General features: G+C 42.2%; 2 protein-coding genes across 2 annotated transcripts in view; one reads left to right on the plus strand and one right to left on the minus strand.

Annotated features, from left to right (window-relative positions):
- Positions 1-1,872: 1,872 nt before the first annotated feature.
- Positions 1,873-6,188, minus strand: plaub (plasminogen activator, urokinase b; the record flags this gene model as incomplete). Its single annotated transcript, XM_079237950.1, has 11 exons — positions 1,873-2,536; positions 2,727-2,875; positions 3,062-3,202; positions 3,958-4,109; positions 4,201-4,399; positions 4,479-4,532; positions 4,627-4,724; positions 5,533-5,686; positions 5,763-5,867; positions 5,945-6,050; positions 6,135-6,188. 11 exons carry the CDS (start codon positions 6,186-6,188, stop codon positions 2,342-2,344), a joined length of 1,407 nt encoding a protein of 468 aa, XP_079094076.1. The 3' UTR covers positions 1,873-2,341.
- A 5,498-nt stretch (positions 6,189-11,686) lies between these two features.
- hid1b (HID1 domain containing b) overlaps positions 11,687-21,126 on the plus strand; it is a gene marked incomplete at its 5' end in the record, with an annotated part of 19,641 nt that continues 10,201 nt past the window's right edge. The window contains 6 exons of the mRNA XM_079214101.1: positions 11,687-11,752; positions 14,663-14,812; positions 15,255-15,425; positions 17,153-17,275; positions 19,211-19,317; positions 20,156-20,272. Coding sequence (XP_079070227.1) covers positions 11,687-11,752; positions 14,663-14,812; positions 15,255-15,425; positions 17,153-17,275; positions 19,211-19,317; positions 20,156-20,272 — 734 coding nt within the window. The remainder of the gene's footprint in view (positions 11,753-14,662; positions 14,813-15,254; positions 15,426-17,152; positions 17,276-19,210; positions 19,318-20,155; positions 20,273-21,126) is intronic.

Here is a 21,126-nt window from a genome sequence, read left to right on the forward strand (position 1 = left end):
AACGTTTGATACTTTTAAGCACATTTAGCTGACAAAACGTTTAGTATGTATTCTGCAGGACAGAAAGGGGCGGAGCCAAAAAGAGAGGAGGCTGCAGAAAGGATGCTACGATTTAAAGGAGAAGCTTTAGTCCGAAAGAACAGGAGAGGAACTGAAAAACAGAAATGAAGACAAAGCAACAGACAAAGAGACAGAACACAGGACGAGAAATACTCAAGAAACTAGACAACCAGACCGGAAGTCAAGTAAACACAGGACACAAGAGGCAGGGAACTTCAAAATAAAACAGACTAAAAAAGAACTAAAACAGGAACTTATGAGCTGATGTTTTGGGCCATAAAGAGGCTTCAGAATTAATCTAGTAGATATACTGTATATACCTGATGTTAGCTTATTAATGAGAAGTTCCTCATGGTAACTTTAAGGATCCTACTAGTGAAAAGATTAAGAAATTAAAGACTACAGACATGTTTTCCATTAAAACTGTTTGTGCTTTTTCCATTGTTCTTACTATTCTTTTTCTTTTTTCCAGCGTCATAAAAGCAACAATTCCGGCTTTAAAAATACTGAAATGAAGCATTGTGAGGAAAACCGGAGACATTAAATACAGCTGAAATATCAAGAAAAGTCATTTTAATTTCAGAACAGCTTCTTGATTTATATTTACAGTTCTTTGTATTTATTTCAGGACAGATATTTGTACATTTTGACTCTTTCAAGTGTTAAACTGTTATTTCCAATGCGGTCTTAAAATGCAGTGTAAAACAACGATTACAAGATATAAAAGTACAACATTATGCAAAAATAAACGAGACAGTGGTTAACAAAACAATATGAGCCCATTATAGCTTATTAGTATAACATGAAAAAAAGATATTCAGAGCATGACAGAAAACAATATGATTAATCATATTGATCTAACTTTCTGGCTCACTAATAAATGACCTCAAGATGTAGGAAAAAAGGCGAAAATATGAACAAAAGTTTTCTGAAGAAAACCTGCAAACATTTATCAAATAAATATACAAATATATCCTATATCTTTAAAGAATGTATTACAATATAGAAGATAGAAAGTTACCCAAAACTACATTGTATTGACATTACATTTCTTTTTAAAATACAAAGGATAGAAAAGATATAACAGTGTTATAACTACCATTTTACATCGTTGATGACAGCTTTGTAGTCAGGTGGTTTATAAGCATATTAAACCTGATTTGTAGCAAAATAACGCTGAGGATTTTCAACCAATCCTATGAAAAGACCAAAAAATATATTAGCATACTGACGCTAGCATTTAGCCCGAAGCACCACCGGGTCTAATACAGTCTTAGTTGTTTTACCAGAAAGGTATGACGTCTTTGTCCTTTAGTTTGTAGCTTATTATTTGTATTTTGCCCCCCAAAAAAGAAGTTGTATAGAAGTCTATAGAAAATAACTCTACATTCTCTCTCCTGACCACCAGGGGGTGACTCCTCTGGTTGTATAGAAGTCTATGCTTCATGTGTTAAAGCTGCATTCTCTCTACTGACCACCAGGGGGTGACTCCTCTGGTTGTATAGAAGTCTATGCTTCATGTGTTAAAGCTGCATTCTCTCTCCTGACCACCAGGGGGTGACTCCTCTGGTTGTATAGAAGTCTATGCTTCATGTGTTAAAGCTGCATTCTCTCTACTGACCACCAGGGGGTGACTCCTCTGGTTGTATAGAAGTCTATGCTTCATGTGTTAAAGCTGCATTCTCTCTCCTGACCACCAGGGGGTGACTCCTCTGGTTGTATAGAAGTCTACACTTCATGTGTTAAAGCTGAATTCTCTCTACTGACCACCAGGGGGTGACTCCTCTGGTTGTATAGAAGTCTATGCTTCATGTGTTAAAGCTGCATTCTCTCTCCTGACCACCAGGGGGCGACTCCTCTGGTTGTATAGAAGTCTATGCTTCATGTGTTGAAGCTGCATTCTCTCTACTGACCACCAGGGGGCGACTCCTCTGGTTGTATAGAAGTCTATATAAATGACTCTATTCCCTCAGTGAACATTGTACACATGAGTTTATGTCTCAATCTCTAGCTCTCTACTATTTAGAGTCAAACAGACCATGAAGCAGGGGATGCATTAGGGGCGGGGCTACAGGATGATTGACAGGTCCTCAGTCCTAATATGGTCACTTCCTGATCACTGGTTGCAAAAGAGCCAAGATGGTGACGGCCGTATATCAGGCTTCAGAATCACACGTTACCTGTTTTGGTCTTTTCATGGGATTGTTTCAGAAGTATATACAATATCACATCCCCCAAGCACTGAAGAAGAAAGCAGCAGCGGTAGAAGTTCACGTCTTCTTCACTTCTGAGGAAACATGGCGCCGGCAGCGATGGCCGGCAGCGCCGTCTTCTCCCCGATCCACGCGTTGTAGTTGGTCACTCGGGTGTAGACGCCGGGCCGGTTCTCCATGGCGCAGCCGTCGCCCCAACTGATGACTCCGAACAGGAAGAGCCTGCTGCCGGCCTCGCACACCAGAGGCCCTCCTGAGTCTCCCTGTGGGAGGAAGGGAGAGAGAGGGAGGGAGAGAGAGGGAGGGAGAGGGAGGAAGGGAGAGAGAGGGAGGGAGAGAGAGGGAGGGAGGGAGAGGGAGGGAGGGAGAGAGAGGGAGGGAGAGAGAGCATTAATGGAGATCAGCCAGCTGATCCTCGGAGCACCGGATCGGGTTCGGACTTGTCGTGAATACCTCGCAGGCGTCCCGGCTCCAGTCGGGAAGACCGGCGCAGATCATGTTGTCGCTGATCTTGTCTGCGTAGTAGTCCTGCTGCCGACACACGGCGTCGGCGATGAGGTTCACCCGGGCCTCCCGGAGGAACCGGGACTTGTACCACAGACCTGCGGAGAACCAGAACGCCGTTAGAGAACCGAACAAAAAATACACGAGATAACGAACAGAAACTAATGACATTCAGGGAGGTTTCTGCTGTTTATGTGACATGTTCCTGTGATGACATCACAGCAGCGTTCCTGTGATGACATCACAGCAGCGTTCCTGTGATGTCATCACAGCAGGAGGCTCACCGTGCTTCTCTTTCCCGTATCCGGCGATCTCACAGGCGACTCCGTCCTGGAGGCGCTGCAGCGGCGGCGGCAGGCAGACGGGCCTCACCGAGCCGCTCTCCTCCGAACACGAGCCTCGCTTGGCCCTCAGCTTCAGCAGCGCTGCAGGACACTCACCAGTTACTGCTTTGATAATTATTATTATTATTATTATTATTATTATTATTATTATACGTCGTTAACGTCGAAGCATGAACACAGACTCTCCATCGTCTCTCTAACAGGAGAAAGACACACTTCATGTTGTTTAGGCTCTTTTTGTTGTTGTTTTGTGTCACTCTGTAATTGTTTTGATTTGTTTTCTATTATTTTTGCTCCTTTTTTTGTGGTGTGTCTCTTTGTAGTTGTTTTGTATCTCTTTGTAGTTGTTTTGTATCTCTTTGTAGTTGGTTTGTATCTTCTTGTAGTTGTTTTGTATCTTTTTGTAGTTGTTTTGTGTGTCTTTGTAGTTGTTTTGATGTCTCTTTGTAGTTGTTTTGTATCTCTTTGTAGTTGTTTTGTGTCTCTTTGTAGTGGTTTTGAGTGTCTTTGTAGTTGTTTTGTGTGTCTTTGTAGTTGGTTTGTATCTTCTTTTAGTTGTTTTGTATCTTTTTGTAGTTGTTTTGTGTGTCTTTGTAGTTGTTTTGATGTCTCTTTGTAGTTGTTATGTATCTCTTTGTAGATGTTTTTAGTCTTTGTGTAGTTGTTTTGAGTGTCTTTTTGCTTTGTTTCTCTTTGTGGTCATTTTGGGTCTCATCCATGTAAACGTCGCTTTGAGTAACATTGTAGGTGAAGGCCAGCGGGGCCCCTGACCCTTTGGGGCCCTTGACTCTTTGGGCCCTGAGCCCAGTGGGTAAGTTCTCCATCTATGTGCGTACCGATGTCGTTGTTGTAATTCCCCTCACTGTTGTCAAACCCGTCATGGAGGATGATTTCCTCGACCTTGAACGTTTGCTCCACAGTCGGGTCCGTCTCGTTCATCACATTCTTTCCCAGGATGACGGAGAAGCGGTGCCGTTTGGTGTGGGAGCTGAAACGCAGATTTACGGGAAAAAGTCCAGTCAACGAGCTTTCGTTTCTCGGCACCTGCCTCGGTTACAGGAAGTGACCTCACTTCTCACCCGTCGGGGAAGCAGTGGGCAGCTGTGAGCACCCAGCAGGCCGAGATCAGGCTGCCCCCGCAGCGGAAAACCTTCTCCTTGGATTTGCTGCGCCAGAATATGGCAGCGACCCACGGGTGCGATTCCACGGTGGCAACTGTTCCGCCCACGATCTTCATCTGCTTCCTCCTGGAGCGCTGGCCGCATGTCGACTCTGCAGCTGGAGAGAGGAACTCAGTTCAAAGCAATCGGAGGGGAGGAAAGCAAAGCTTGAAAATGTGAGTGAGACAGGAAGTCACCTGGCTGTGGCTCAGTAGGAGTAGGTGAGGGTGAAGGTGAAGGTGAGGCTGGAACTACAAGGTTAGAGAGTGTTAAACACAGATGATCAAACATGTGATTTGGGTCCGATTTAATTTGGAAGACTGGAAAGAGAGAAAATGAACTCACGCGACTCAAAAACACAACGTGGAATACGACAATACTCCCAAACCAGCTGCTGGTTTATCCACACGCGACACCAGGGACGCCGTTTGTAGAAAAGATTTCTGGAAAACACATTATGTCCATCAAACTAAACAACATGTGACATTAAAGATATTCATTGTTTCTCTTTTTGTGCTGCACGCCAGAACTGTGGTTCTAAAACTAATAGTTTCCATATTTGGGGCTAAACATTCACAAAGAGACACAAATTGACGACAAACAAGGGGAAAACAACCACAGACAATAACAAAATATACCAAAATAACTACAAAGAGATCCAAAACAGCTGCAAAAAGACACAAGTCTATACAGAGAGATGAATAGAAACTACAAAGAGACCCAAGATGAATGCAAAAGACCAAAAACAACAAAGAGACATTTAACAAATGCAAACAGATACAAAACAACTACAAAGAAACACAAATGAACTACAAAGAAACACAAAGCAACTACAAAGAGACACTAATGAACTACAAAGAGACACAAAACAACTACAAAGAGACACAAATCAACAACAAAGAGACACAAAACAACTACAAAGAGACAACAATGAACTACAAAGAGACAGTCATGAACTACAAATGAACTACAAAGAGACACAAAGCAACTACAAAGAGACAAAAATGAACTACAAAAAGACACAAAACAACTATAAAGAGACGAAAATAACTAACAGCCATAAAGTCGAATAGTGGGAGGGGCTTATTGCAGGTATGTGTCGAGGGGTCCATGACTGGAGGGTTATGAGTTCGTCATTTGGCTCAAAAGTGCAAAATGGGCGAGGATCGGATCACCTGAGCTGCAGCCGTTAAATCAAATCCATTGATGTAAAAAACAAATAAATCCGGGCTATGTCTGACGGCGGCCTACCTGCAGTAGTTGTGCCTCCCTGAATGGACATCGGAAGACATGAAGTTCTCCCTGGTGTTGGAATCCCACTCCTCACACGTCCGCCCGCTCTCTGACTCGGCCTCCGTGCCTCTGTAGTAGAGCCCCACTCCCTCGTAGCATTCAGGCCTCTTCCCTGCAGGGGCAGCGGGAGGCGTTTCAGTAAAGGAAACAGACGAATGCAATGTGGTTCAGTTGGCTGGGCTCCTCACCTGCTTCACAGTGAGCGCCCTCGAACCCGTCGGCACACAAGCAGAACATGTGCTCTCCAGTCGTCAGGGCCGGGACGGAGCTGCCTCCGTTCAGACAGATCCCTGCTGCGCCGCAGACAACACACACTTCAATGCGGCCCGATGTTCATGCTTTGAGCTTTGAGGAATGTTGAGCTTCTCACCTGAACTCTCAAAGGAGGACGAAGAGGACGAGGAGGACGAGGAGGGAGAAGAGCGGGAGATAGACAACCCAGAGAACGCCTGTCGTCTTTTTGTTCTCAATAAACCCTAAAGAAGTATAAAATAAATCCCATGAATCTCATAAAATTAAAGGCAACATTTCAGCACAAGTGAGATAAAACATGTCCTTACTGCTTCAGAGGCGGCCAGCGCTGCCAGCATGCTCACGAAGACAAAAGCCTTCATGGTTCTCATGTTATTTCTGCACAGATGGAAATGCACCCAGCATGCGCGTGCCTGCAGAGAGCCGTGTGGAAAGCTCCTCGGGGGAGACTCGGTTTTGTCTGCAGAGTACAGGGAGGAGGAAGCGTCCTGATTGGTCGAGGAGCACCGCTTTGTTTTTGGTGTGAAGAAATATCTGCTGCTTCTTGGATGAGGAAACACTTTTAATCCACAGCAATGATTCCAAGGAAACGCATCAGGATGGTGGGAATGACGAAGGCTGAGCAGCTGTTTTTCTGGAGAATTTCCTAAAAAGGATTCTGCTTTGAAACGAATGTGGATCCATAATAATGAATCAATGTTGCGGTTTATGACTGTGTTGATGAACCTGCAGCACACAGAGAAAGATATTTTCTTAAACGCAAAGAACCAGAACAGGTGCCTCAAAAAAAGGTTCTCTGAGGCACCTTTTCTGGTTATTCGACAAACTTATCTCTAAAGAACCTATTTCGATCTCATTTTGCAAATGTATAACATCCCACCATTTAATAACTCAAACATGACCTCTTTAATATCCCAAAGAACCCCATGTAGAACCATCCAATAGATAAAATGATTCTTTAGTGGGTGATGGGTCTTCGTGGAACCACACCGTCTTTTAAAGAAACAGATAAGAATCATTATTTTTCTGTGTGTGTTGGCGTCCACACCCTGTGACACCACCACAACACCAGTTGAGTAATGATGTACCAATAAAGACCACATGAAGAAGAAATGGTTTTAGTCCTGCTGGAGTGTCTCTGACGGAAAGTCACAAATTCTCTGGAACGTGATGTTGAAACATCTTGACATAAAACAACCACAAAGAAACAACCAACAACTTCAAAGAGACACAAAACAACTACAAAGAGACACAAAACAACTACAAGGAGACACAAAACAACTACAAGGAGACACAAAACAACTACAAGGAGACACAAAACAACTACAAGGAGACACAAAACAACTACAAGGAGACACAAAACAACTTCAAAGAGACACAAAACAACTACAAAGAGACACAAAACAACTACAAGGAGACACAAAACAACTACAAAGAGACACAAAACAACTACAAAGAGACACAAAACAACTACAAAGAGACACAAAACAACTACAAGGAGACACAAAACAACTACAAGGAGACACAAAACAACTACAAAGAGACACACAACAACTACAAAGAGACACACAATGTCTACAAACAACAAAGCTGCTCTAGTGGAAACCAGAGTTGTTCTGCAGCAGAGCTTCCACATGAGGGCAGTGTGAGACAGGATGCAGGATGTAGAGGAACAACAGCTTAGTGAAGACTTCTTCTCTGTCAGCCACATTCAGGGAAGTCAATGTCTTTGTGTCTCAGCTCAAACTGAAGCTGAAGACCAGGGGCTGAACGACGACGTCAAGCTGAGCTGGAAGAAGCAGTCGGATGGAAAAGTCTTCCACAAGGAAGAGAAGAAGACCGGGAAGAAGGGAAGAGATGAGCTGTAATGTTCTTTCAATCCACTCTGGTCAGAGGCTTCCTTTCTCCTCCTCTTCCTCCTTGTCTTCCTCCTCTTCCTCTCAATCAATGGTAGAAAGTACCAAAGTACCCAAGTGAAGTACCCTGTTTCCATGTCATAGTCCTTTAGACTTTTACTTTTTACTTTTATTCTGTCAGCTATAGTTTCTACACAGGAAGAGCCTGTTTGGAACCCAAATAAGGGTTCCAAACAGGCTCTTCCTGGAGGCCTGAGGTTCTACCCAGAACCATTTGCTTCTTCAAGGATTTATAAAAGCACAGATGTACAAAAAAAGAGCCAGAAATGTGGGTTGTGCTATTTACATGTGTTAGAAGAAAAACTTATTTACGCTTGATTAGTAATGTTTTTATGTTACCTTCAGATCATTAGCAAGGTACATTAGTCAGCCGTATTAGTAATAAAGCCAGTGACTTCTGATTGAACTCTCACACAGTTTTAATGCTTACGCATCTCTGGCATTGTCATCTGATAGGGACAACAGACTGAGGTATCAGTAAGTCTCTTGTTGAAGAACAGTATAGTTTTCAGCTTCGTGACTTCGGCCCTGACCAGACACTTTATCAAGAGACAAGAAGGGCGTCATGATGGAGCCATGGCGGCGTCATGGGGCCCTCTGTCTATTGATAACTTATGTATTTAAGAAGGTAGTCTTCTCACTGTCGGGAGGCAGTTCAGGATACGCATTTGACATCTCATGTTGTGTACTTCTGTAACTGTTTCTCTTTGCAAAGATTAAATGTCCTGATTAATGATTTTCACTTAAGGTGTTGAGTAAATTTTTCTATCAACATGTTAGTGAGTAATAATGATCCAATAACATGCTGTTTGTTGTAGTATAGCTCTCTAAAAGAGTTTATTCTGCATAATGAGTGCTTATACTTTTGATAATGAAGAAACCTCTAAGGTAGTTTTTAGATCCATAATCCTGATTATAGGTGTTTTATTGGTAATGTTGTGTTGTTTCAATGTGATGATGCTTCTTTTGCTTCAATAAAACATTTGAATCATCTTTCTGTGTCTCAGCTCCACATTCTTAAGACTCTCATGGTCACATTTTAAACTCCACAAACATAAAGAGTACATCAACGCGTTCGGCTGAGTTTTTCCTCTCTGTTGATTACAATATTTTGTTTTGGTGACTAGAACATGTGACTAGAACATGTGACTAGAACATCCACTCACATCTTAACATCTCGTCTGCCATATTTTCTACACTCTGAGAAATACGGGTTCTGTTGGAGAAAGGCCATGTTGTGTGAATATCTCTTAGACTTAATGTCCTGGCCTATAACTTTACTCTCATATAATCTCTGCTTGGCCAGTGTAACCTGTAGAACCTGTGATGGAAGATGTTCTCTGTCAATCTGTCAAGGAGGAATGAAGTCTCTGAATCGAAGTTGTCTTTGTCCGTTTATTTCTTGCTAGAAGGAAAAGTATGCAGCGGCTACTCAGAGCAGTCTGTGACACGAGATTCAACAAAACAAAAGTCACAGCCTTTCTTATACAACATGGTTACGGTGAAACAAGGAAAAATGCTGACTCGTGGTCTCCCCCGGTTCTCGTCATCAAAGGAGAAGTTACATGTTCTTTGTGCTGAGGAGTCAACCCCCAATCTGTTTACTGGACGGCATGAGGAACCAGAGAGCCTTGGTAGGGCATCCTATGAACCTCATGAGGAACCCATGGTGAGTTCTACGTAGAACCACTGCTTCCTGCTGGATCTTTGTTGCACCCGTAGAAGGTGGAAATGTTCTCCATAGAACCTCCAGAGAAGATTTTGGGTGAAAGCGTTCCACCATGAGGGTTCTCTGTGGAACCTTTGGGTGAAACTTTCACATGTGGTTCTGGGTAAAACTCTTGATGCTTTGTTCTAGGTAGAACCCTCTGAAAGGGAACCTGGATGAAAGGTTCTACCAGGAACCAAAGTGGGTTCTCCTATGGGGACGAGCTGAAGACCCTCCAGGGCTCTAGTTAGCATATTTAATTATAAGAGTGTAGTTACTTTGCACATTAAGATGTTACATATAAAACATGTGATGAGTTATTAAATATGATGCTTTGTTTTGTTAAATCTCAACCTGCTGCAGTGTTAAAATGCTACTTACATGTTAATGAGTAATAAAGATCCAATAGCATGCTGTTTATTATATTATAGCTCTCTAAAAGAGTTTATTCTGCATAATGAGTGATTTTACTGTTGATCATGAAGAACATTCTTCTGTAGTTTAAAGAGACACACAACTACTACAAAATTACATAAAACTACTACAAAGAGACATAACAAAACTAAAAAGAGACACAAAACTACTATAAAGTGTTATCAAAACTTCTACAAAGAGACACTAAACTACTACAAAGAGACAAAAAACTACTTAAAAGTTCCACAAAACTACTACAAAGAGACATAAAACAACTTCAAAGAGACACAAAACTACTTCAAAGTTACACAAAACTACTACAAAGAGATACAAAACTACTTCAAAGTTACACAAAACTATTACAAAGAGATACAAAACTACTTCAAAGTTACATAATATAACTACAAAGAGACACAAAACTACTTCAAAGTTACACAAAACTACTACAAAGAGACACAAAACTACTTCAAAGTTACACAAAACTACTACAAAGAGACACAAAACAACTTCAAAGAGACATACAACTATTACAAAGAGGCATAAAACAACTAAAAAGAGATACAAAACTACTAGAAAGTGGTATAAAAACTTCTTCCAAGAGATACTAAACTTCTACAAAAATACATAAAACAACTACAAAGAGACACACAACTACTATAAAAAGACACAAAACTACTAAGAGACACAAAATGTGTAATCATAATAAATAATAAACTACCATTAGCTTCCTCTCTGATAACATGATGTAACATGATGATGATGATGATGATGATGATGATGATGAGCGTGCTTCAGTCCTCTACCTGCATCTGAATCATTGTCGTCACACAGGTACTCTGAGTCTCTGCTGTCCAATGAACAATGTGAATAAAAGCAAATATGTACGTTAGGATCCCGGAAGTAGAGGCAGGGATCCTGCTTGATTCATGCTACGTTCATGGGCCGTCGGAATTATTCAGTTTTCTTAAGCAGACATAGAAACATAACAAAGACAGGTTTAGTTCATTGTAAAACATTGTTATATTGGTAAATTATTGCAAAATCAGTTATCATGTATTCACCATGTTGAAAAGAAAACATGATTGTTTTTTGATTTTGACTTTTCAATTTCCAATATTCTTTGAGCTATTTTGTTTATTTTACTGCGTTTTTGTCTTCATTTGTGGAAGGTGTTTATTTGATTTAATTGTCTTTACTCAATCTATTTATAACTTTGTTTTTTACACTTAACGCATTTATGCTACATAAATAACAGTGTATTGATATTTATACTATGATATTTTACTTATTGATATTGTATTGATAATAGATATGTATTATTATTGTTCTTGTTCTTCTTCTTCTTATTATTATTATTATTATTATTATTATTATTATTTATTTGATTCTGTAAAAAAAACTCTATTGTTTCAGTGTGTATTTTTATAATATAATAATATTATTATTATTATTTGTTTCGTTTTATATATATATATATATATATATATATATATATATATATATATATATATATATATATATATATATATATATTTGAAGTGTATACAATGCATATTGATATATTTTATGATCATTTACAGCAAAAAAAATCGTCACAACATAACTTTGGGCTGCCCAAAACAGCATTGTATTGTTTGTTCCTTAAAATGAGAAGTAATTAATTTACACGCTTAAAAAAACAAAACAAAAACACACCTTCTGACGCGCACTCTCCTGAGGCTTGAGTTTCCGAGCGGCGCATGAACGCAGCAGGAGCCGGAGCGGCTGTCTGGATGAGGAGATTATCCTCCTTCACTGCGACGCGCCGCGGCTCCGGGACGGAATGGGGAACGCAGACACCAAGCTGCACTTCAGGAAGGCGGTGATCCAGCTCACCACCAAGACGCAGGTCGGTGCTCAGGGAACTCTGGGGAACACGCACGCGCACGCGCGGCGAGCGTGTGCGGGTTTAAATTGAGATTCAGATAAAGTTGCAGCGCCAGATGGTGGCCTGAACTGCTCCAAATGTGACTCCGAGTGGAGAGGAAGCCGCGCAGTGGAATTATAAATGAATGTTTCCACCCAATATACAATTATGTCTCTTATATCTCTCGATATTTGTGCTGTTTAAGAGGCTGGAAACACTCAGTGTGGATGATCTGAGTCCTTCATATTCATGTTTAATTCATAAAAACATCCTGAACATGTGACCCATGAATTAAAACATGTCACTATTTCCCTGCAGGCTGCAGTGTGTTTACCTGGCAGGTGCATTTAAGGTGGAACGAACCATGAAGCCACTGCAGCCTGCCTCAATACTCTGATTATGATCATTTATTCATGTTATGTGCTGGTAAACATGAATATCTTTTATTTTTGAGACAAAACAAGACATTTAGATATGTCGCTTTGGGCATTTTCCACTATTTACTGACTTTTTAAGATGACAATTAATAAATTAATCGAGAAAAATAACTGGCAGATTAATTGGGAATGAAAAGTATCACTGTAGCTGCGGCCTGAAGGTAGTTTTTAGTGTCCTTAACTATGAGCAGATTTTAATATCTGATTGGAAGAGTAAACATTAACTACTGCTGTTATGTACATGTACATGTGTTCCCTCTTAAATGTAGTTCAGCAGAAGTACAAAGAAACATAAACACAGTTCCTGAGTCGATGTAAGAGGGTCATGACCTCATCACAGAAGTTAGGGAGTAATGCATTGAGGTAATACTATGAGACGGTACTGTGAGTAATACTGTGAGTAATACTGTGAGTAATACTGTGAGTAATACTGTGAGTAATACTATGAGACGGTACTGTGAGTAATACTGTGAGTAATACTATGAGACGGTACTGTGAGTAATACTGTGAGTAATACTATGAGACTTTGTTTATCTGTGTGGTGTCTTTGTGGTTGTTTTGTGTCTCTTTGTGGTTGTTTTGTGTCTCTTTGTTGATGTTTTGTGTCTCTTTGTAGTTGTCTTGTGTCTCTTTGTGGTTGTTTTGTGTCTCTTTGTGGTTGTTTTGTGTCTCTTTGTTGATGTTTTGTGTCTCTTTGTAGTTGTCTTGTGTCTCTTTTTAGTTGTCTTGTGTCTCTTTTTAGTTGTTTTGTGTCTCTTTGTGGTTGTTTTGTGTCTCTTTTTAGTTGTTTGGTGTCTCTTTGTGGTGGTTTTGTGTCTCTTTGTGGTTGTTTTGTGTCTCTTTGTGGTTGTTTTGTGTCTCTTTGTGGTTGTTTTGTGTGTCTTTGTGGTTGTTTGGTGTCTCTTTGTGGTTGTTTTGTTTTTTCTTTGTGGTGGTTTTGTGTCTCTTTGTAGTTGTCTTGTGTCTCTTTGTGGTTGTTTTGTGTCTCTTTGTGGTTGTTTTGTGTCTCTTTGTTGATGTTTTGTGTCTCTTTGTAGTTGTCTTGTGTCTCTTTTTAGTTGTTTTGTGTCTCTTTGTGGTTGTTTGGTGTCTCTTTGTGGTTGTTTTGTTTTTTCTTTGTGGTGGTTTTGTGTCTCTTTGTGGTTGTTTTGTGTCTCTTTGTGGTTGTTTGGTGTCTCTTTGTGGTTGTTTTGTTTTTTCTTTGTGGTGGTTTTGTGTCTCTTTGTGGTGGTTTTGTGTCTCTTTGTGGGGGTTTTGTGTCTCTTTGTGGGGGTTTTGTGTCTCTTTGTGGTTGTTTTGTGTCTCTTTGTGGTTGTTTGGTGTCTCTTTGTGGTTGTTTTGTTTTTTCTTTGTGGTGGTTTTGTGTCTCTTTGTGGTGGTTTTGTGTCTCTTTGTGGTTGTTTTGTTTTTTCTTTGTGGTTGTTTTGTGTCTCTTTGTGGTTGTTTTGTGTCTCTTTGTGGTTGTTTTGTTTTTTCTTTGTGGTAGTTTTGTGTCTCTTTGTGGTTGTTTTGTTTTTTCTTTGTGGTTGTTTTTTGTCTCCTTGTAGTTGTTTTGTGTCTCTTTGTGGTTGTTTTGTGTCTCTTTGTGGTTGTTTTGTGTCTCTTTGTAGTTGTTTTGCGTCTCTTTGTAGTTGTTTTGTGTTTCTCTGTAGTTGTTTTGTGTCTCTTTGTGGTTGTTTTGTGTCTCTTTGTGGTTGTTTTGTGTCTCTTTTTAGTTGTTTGGTGTCTCTTTGTGGTGGTTTTGTGTCTCTTTGTGGTTGTTTTGTGTCTCTTTGTGGGGGTTTTGTGTCTCTTTGTGGTTGTTTGGTGTCTCTTTGTGGTTGTTTTGTTTTTTCTTTGTGGTGGTTTTGTGTCTCTTTTTAGTTGTTTGGTGTCTCTTTGTGGTGGTTTTGTGTCTCTTTGTGGTTGTTTTGTGTCTCTTTGTGGTTGTTTTGTGTCTCTTTGTGGTTGTTTTGTTTTTTCTTTGTGGTGGTTTTGTGTCTCTTTGTGGTGGTTTTGTGTCTCTTTGTGGTTGTTTTGTTTTTTCTTTGTGGTTGTTTTGTGTCTCTTTGTGGTTGTTTTGTGTCTCTTTGTGGTTGTTTTGTTTTTTCTTTGTGGTAGTTTTGTGTCTCTTTGTGGTTGTTTTGTTTTTTCTTTGTGGTTGTTTTGTGTCTCTTTGTGGTTGTTTTGTTTTTTCTTTGTGATGGTTTTGTGGTTGTTTTGTGTCTTTGTTGTTTGGTGTCTGTGCCGCTCTGCCGCTGTAGTTGTTTTGTGTCTCTTTGTGGTTGTTTTGTGTCTCTTTGTGGTAGTAATGCATCCATATAATGATAATGGGTGCAGAAAAACATCTGCTCTGCTCTGGATATATATATATATATATATATATATATATATATATATATATATATATATATATATATATATATATATATATATATATATATATTTACACAGCCGTACTGTGTCCCCTCTGCAGCCCGTAGAAGCCTCAGACGATGCCTTCTGGGATCAGTTCTGGGCCGACGCCTCCACCACCGTGCAGGACGTCTTCGCTCTGGTGCCGGCGGCCGAGATCCGCGCCGTGAGGGAGGAGTCTCCGTCCAACCTGGCAACCCTCTGCTACAAGGTAACGCATGGCCTCCGTCCATCCTGGCAACCCTCTGCTACAAGGTAACGCATGGCCTCCGTCCAACCTGGCAACCCTCTGCTACAAGGTAACGCATGGCCTCCGTCCAACCTGGCAACCCTCTGCTACAAGGTAGCGCGTCCTGGAGACGGCCAGAGGGCAGAAGGAATGCTGCTGTTTGTTGTTCCCACACTTTGAACGTTGCTCCTCGTAATGGTTGGAAAGGTCAAAGGTCATTTGAGGAAAGCAGGCGTTTGTTTAAAATAAGACCGAAGATTCAAATGTCTTTACGCGTATTTATAACTGATTATTTATTTGTTTGTTTGTTTCCATGTAAAGACCTTTGTTGCTATGTAAATTCCAGTTTGTATTTCTGTCGGTGGTGCGGGACATTAACGTGATGAGCCTGAACGCACCACTCACAGTCTGCTCCTCCCTTCAGGCCGTGGAGCGCCTGGTTCAGGGCGCCGACTCCGGCTGCCCGTCTGAGAAGGAGCGGCAGACGGTCCTGAACTGCACCCGGCTGCTCACGCGCATCCTGCCCTACATCTTCGAGGACGCCGACTGGAGAGGCTTCTTCTGGTCCACGGTGCCGGGGGCCGGCCGGTCCGGGGTACGACCTCTGACCCCAGATCAGTCTCAGGGCCGGAGACGCCAGAGACGCACGCCGATCACGGCCGTTACTTATTCCACATTGAAGATTAATAATAAGAAAGGAATGCTTTGAGGAAGCAATAGTTGTGTATGTGTGTGTGTGTGTGTGTGTGTGTGTGTGTGTGTGTGTGTGTGTGTGTGTGTGTGTGTGTGTGTCTGTGTCTCTTCCTTCTCCAGTCTCATTAACTAAATTACTGTTTGAACTCTAACAGGAAGACTTTTTTTTTAAAGAGCTATTTTCAGTTTAATGTGAAAAGAAAATGGTGACATCACCGACGTGTCTTTAGGCAAAACAAAGGAAAGATTTAAAAACAAAATCACAGAAACGACGACACATTTTTACTCAGTGACCCTGCTAATATGCTAACATGCTAACGTCTCAAAGCTGAGGATGATGGGGGTTATTGGTCAGAAACCAAAGGTATCAGACAAATTCGACATGCTGGTGGCGCCAGAGGAGCAGCCAGGAGGAATTCATCCTCTGGGGACCACGAATGTCTGACATATGAGTTGAGATATTTAGGATGGTTATTTCGGGATCCGTTCATTTTGGGTTTGTGTGTCTTTGTGAACGCAGCAAGTTGACCTTCACAGAGTGTCTCAAGGTGACGTCGCGAACGGCTTGAATTATTTCAGCCACGAATGACAGGATGTTGTCGAGTGCGAGGAAACAAACTCAGACGATCTCAAGGTCAAACTCAGACGATCTCAAGGTCAAACTCAGACGATCTCAAGGTCAAACTCAGACGATCTCAAGGTCAAACTCAGACGATCTCAAGGTCAAACTCGGTCGTCCTCGACCTCCATCAGTGTGTCTGAGTAACATGTAGACGTAGTCCGCTGGTCACCTTTTAAATATATGAATTGGCAGAAATCTCAATGTGAAGAAGCCGTTTATGCATCTTTGGTTTGTTTTAGTATGAGATGAATGACAGCAGACGCCTGCAGACGAGTTACAGGGTTTAATCTGCCTCTCCAGAGGACCTTTAAGGCCCTTTTGAGATCAGCTGATAATCCTCCAGCAGTGAGAAGAGATTCTCAGAGCAGAAGCTGTAAAATGAGAGCGAGGTCACTGTCCAAAACCTCCCCACCTCTTCCTCCCTCTCTGGTTACCTGGTCGGCATTGGGGCCCACGGTCCAAACACTGCCCATATTGTACCCCTCCCCCCACCTGCTCCTCCTCCTCCTCCTCCTCCTCCTCCTCCTCCTCCTCCTCCTCCTCCTCCTGGCCAGCGGTTGAATTAAGGAGGGATTGAATGTCCCGTAATGAAAGTGGACTGGAGAGCTGCAGCAGATGGAACAGACTCGTGTGTTGTTTGTAGTTAATTCAGTCCGTGCTAAACTTCTCTTTATGGCCGATGCACCCTAGCTGCAGCTAGTTAGCTTAGCTTAGCACAAAGACTGGAAGCGGAGGTTAGCCTGTTGACTAAAACGCATCTAAAGCCATCTTTTAATCTGCACTAACAGGTGTGAGTGAGCTGATCGAAACTATCTTAACGTCTGTACATATGTAGCTGCAGCCAGTTAGCTTAGCTTAGTTTAGTTTAGCACAACGGTTATCCTGTGTATTAAAAAGCATCTAAAGCCACCTTTTAAATCTACTCAAAAGTGGTTAAAGTGGCATTCATTTGTCGGTGCCCTCCTGCCTTTGGATTTGAACTTGTGTCCTAAATGTTTTTCCTCCAGCGTTTGGACGAAGACGCCGATGAAGACGAAGCTCGGCCGCTGGCTGAGTCCTTGCTGCTCGCCATCGCCGACCTGCTCTTCTGTCCAGACTTCACGGCTCAGAGCCACAAGAAGAGCAGCCCGGTGAGTAAACGTCACTTTATATGTTTTCCAAAAGCTGTGAAAAACTCCCACATCACCTCCTATAATCTGTAAATGATACGAGGCTAGCTGTTCCCACCGGCCTCCAGTCTTTATGCTAAGCTAGGCTAACCAAAACACACGTTTTGAGCCGGTCCATAGAAGAAGAAAAACTCTCCAGCTGTGTGTTTACTTAGTTTGAGCCCTTAAGCAACAGAGTCAATAACATAGAAGTCCCTGCTGTTTATTCCCTCAGGCGGCTGGTGCCACTTAGCGCCTGTTATCTCCTTCACACGAGCTTCTCAGGCGGTAGCTGCAGTTAATGAGTTACTCCACGTGGGAGGGAGGGAGGAGGAGCGGCCATGTTTGTTAACTGGGCTGATGACGACAGGGTGGACGCATCTCGGTGGCGTTGAGCAAACATCCAGAGCTGCATGGGAGGTGACGGAGACGAGGGCGGGTCCTGGAACCCATCAAGGGATCAGACCACTCCTCCTCCTTCCTTACTCCTCACTCCTCCCTCCTCAGCTGGAAAATGGCCAGTGGCCTCTGAAGCATGCAAGAACATGGAAACATCTGAGATTTGATCCTTCACTTCCCAGGGTCAGTGAAGGGTCAGTTCACATGAGTCACCAGAGGAAAGCTCCCTCAGCGTGGACAGATAGGAGACGATGGGCCCCTGGACAGCACTTTTATACCATATTTTGATCATAACTATGAACATCTAGCATGATCTGAGCATTGATTTAGGCAAGATTCCCCAAAAATGCCTCCTTCAGTGGCCGCCGAGTTTTTCTAGATGCATACTTCAAGGCCTACAGAGTTGTAAGACCCCTCTTTGTAAAGATAATGTAGGTCATCTCTTTGCAGAATCGGAATCTCCAAGAAAAATGACAAGAAAACAAAGCACTGGCATGTTAGGAAGTCGTGTCGTTCGGTTTAACAATGGAAAAATTATAACCTTTATGCAAAACATGGATTGGATTGGTGTATGCTGGGTACCCAACTGTTCAGAACCTCTCCCGATCACGGAAGCCGGCGCAATCGAAAACATCGAAGGGAGTATGAAAACAATGCATAATGCTTTATTAGACTCCTTCAAGCTCGTAGGGTTATGAAGTCCCACTTTGTAAAGTGTACTTATGAACAATCTAGTGAAACGTTGCGGCAAGGTTGCATTTTTTCTGAGCCGATAGAACTCTTCCCACAAGCCTTTACTGTATTTCAGCAATTTAAATGAAGTTAATCAACGTTGTGGTTCCAGAGATCTTTGTGTTAAAATGTGTCTTTTCTAGGTTGTTTTGTGTCTCTCTCTGTTTTTGAATGTTTCGTTGTCTCTGTTTGGTTGTAATAAGTGTTTTCTTTGGTCATTTTCCATCTTTTGAGATGTTTTTGCGTCTCTTTGTTGTTGTATTCTGACTCGTTTTGGTTGTCGTGTGTGTAGTTTTGGTCATTCAACGTCTCTTCGTGTCTATTTGGGACTTCCCAACATGAAATGTTCGGGTAACTTCTAAGCCCAACAGGTTCAATAATCCGTCCACAACCTTGAGTGGTTTAAATAATGGTCGACATCCAACGTTTTCCCAGCGGGTTCAGGGGTGTCCAGACCTCCCAGTGGGTCCCAACAGAAACCCAATGGGTTGTGAGGTGAATGCCTCCTGGGTTTGTTGGCTCGCTGCCCTCATCTGTCAGTTCACTCATGAAGAAGTCTATTCATGGTTAACGTCTATTCATGACGCCCTGGTTATCGGTGCCGAGGTGTTGGAGCTGATACTGTCAGCTTAGAGCACTTGTTGAATCACATGGAGGAAGTAGGTGTGAACACGGCCTCCGTTAGACGTCCAGCATCGGGCCAATAGTAATAAATAAATCAACGAGTCTCCGCCTGCTGAGTAAGAAGTCTGAAAAGACGGCGCCATGACAACATGTCTTTCTCAGGACTCGACCGAGGACATTCGATCCATCGACAGCTGCGAGTACATCTGGGAGGCCGGGGTCGGCTTCGCTCAGTCGCCTCCTCTCAACTACGTCCACGACCTCAACAGGTGAGACTGGAAGGTGGAGAACGGACTCTGGTGTCGACCTGTCAATCACCTTGTAGCCCCGCCCCTAAAGTGTCCCCTGGTCACCTGGCTTTATGGTCTGTTTGACTCTAAATGACCATCATTTACTAAATGAACATCATGCTGTATTGAAGAAGACTTGAAACTAGAGATTGAGACATAAACTCATGTTTACAATGTTTACTGAGGGAATACATCAAGAGAAGTAGAGTCATTTATATAGACTTCTATACAACCAGAGGAATTGCCCACTGGTGGTCAGGAGAGAGAATGCAGCTTTAACACACAAAGGATAGACTTCTATACAACCAGAGGAGTTGCCCCCTGGTGGTCATTGAGAGAATGCAGCTTTAACACATGAAGCATAGACTTCTATACAACCAGAGGAGTCTCCCCCTGGTGGTCAGGAGAGAGAATGCAGCTTTAACACATGAAGTATAGACTTCTATACAACCATAGGAGTTGCCCACTGGTGGTCAGGAGAGAGAATGCAGCTTTAACACATGAAGCATATACTTCTATACAACCATAGGAGTCGCCCACTGGTGGTCAGAAGAGAGAATGCAGCTTTAACACACAAAGGATAGACTTCTATACAACCAGAGGAGTTGCCCCCTGGTGGTCATTGAGAGAATGCAGCTTTAACACATGAAGCATAGACTTCTATACAACCAGAGGAGTCTCCCCCTGGTGGTCAGGAGAGAGAATGCAGCTTTAACACATGAAGTATAGACTTCTATACAACCAGAGGAGTCGCCCCCTGCTGTGTGTGATATCTAGTAACTTCCCCCGGTGACGTCCTGTGTTCCTGTTCGTTCAGGGCGGAGCTGCTGAAGCTGCTGCTCACCTGTCTGTCGGAGGCCATGTACCTGCCTCCGTCCTCTGAGAGGCGGAGCCTCAACCCCTGGGTGTCCTTCTTCTGCTCCACAGAGAACCGGTAACACGAGTCCCTCATATCGTCTTCACTGTATTTGCATCTTTTACTACAAAGAGGTCTGTGTTTCATCAGGTGAGGGCGATATCTCAGGAACACCTGGAAGGGAATTTACTTAAATTTTGCATGAAAACCCACCTGGACTCAAGCACGACATTATTAGATCTTTGGAGGTTAAAGGGTCACCATGATCTCACAAAATGCTTTTTCTTTTTGGCCATAAACAATGTTCTCTCAAATGTCCCAACAGGATAAAATGATGAAGCATGATTGGTTGGTGGAGGAATACAACTAGTCGGTCAAATATTAACTGTAAATGTTAATATTAACTGCAAAATCAATGGGCTGTGGTGGCTGGACAGTGAGAGGACAGTGTTAAAGTACATTTAATGTAATACAAAAATAAAAAAGGGCAAAAAAAATTGGAAACAAATAATGTGCAATGGAAATCTAAGCCCCTCCCCCCTCTATGGATTAACCCTTTTTAGATCTGTAATGTTCGCCTGGTCCTTTTGGTCTTATTTATCAATAAATATGTAAAAAAAAAAATGTCCTTTTGGCAAAAGGAGAAATGTCACTTTCAAAATCTGGCAAGTATTTGTCATTATTATATGTTATAAAGGCTTAAAACAGTGTTTAAAAAGTAAAGAAACGTGTTTGAATTCATCATATTTCTCTTCTAAACAATTGAAAATGAACATGACCAAAGCTTTTGAGATTTACAGAAATGAAATGTAACCTATACATGTTATAGGCTTCTATATGCACCCAGCTGTTAAACAGCTGATCGACCGAAAGCACAGGTAGAAAATCCACGGCCAGCCACTGCTTCCACCCCTCCCCCACAGACAAGCTCG

The sequence above is a fragment of the Taurulus bubalis genome (genome assembly GCF_910589615.1).
Source record: "Taurulus bubalis genome assembly, chromosome: 2".
Lineage (NCBI taxonomy): Eukaryota > Metazoa > Chordata > Actinopteri > Perciformes > Cottidae > Taurulus > Taurulus bubalis.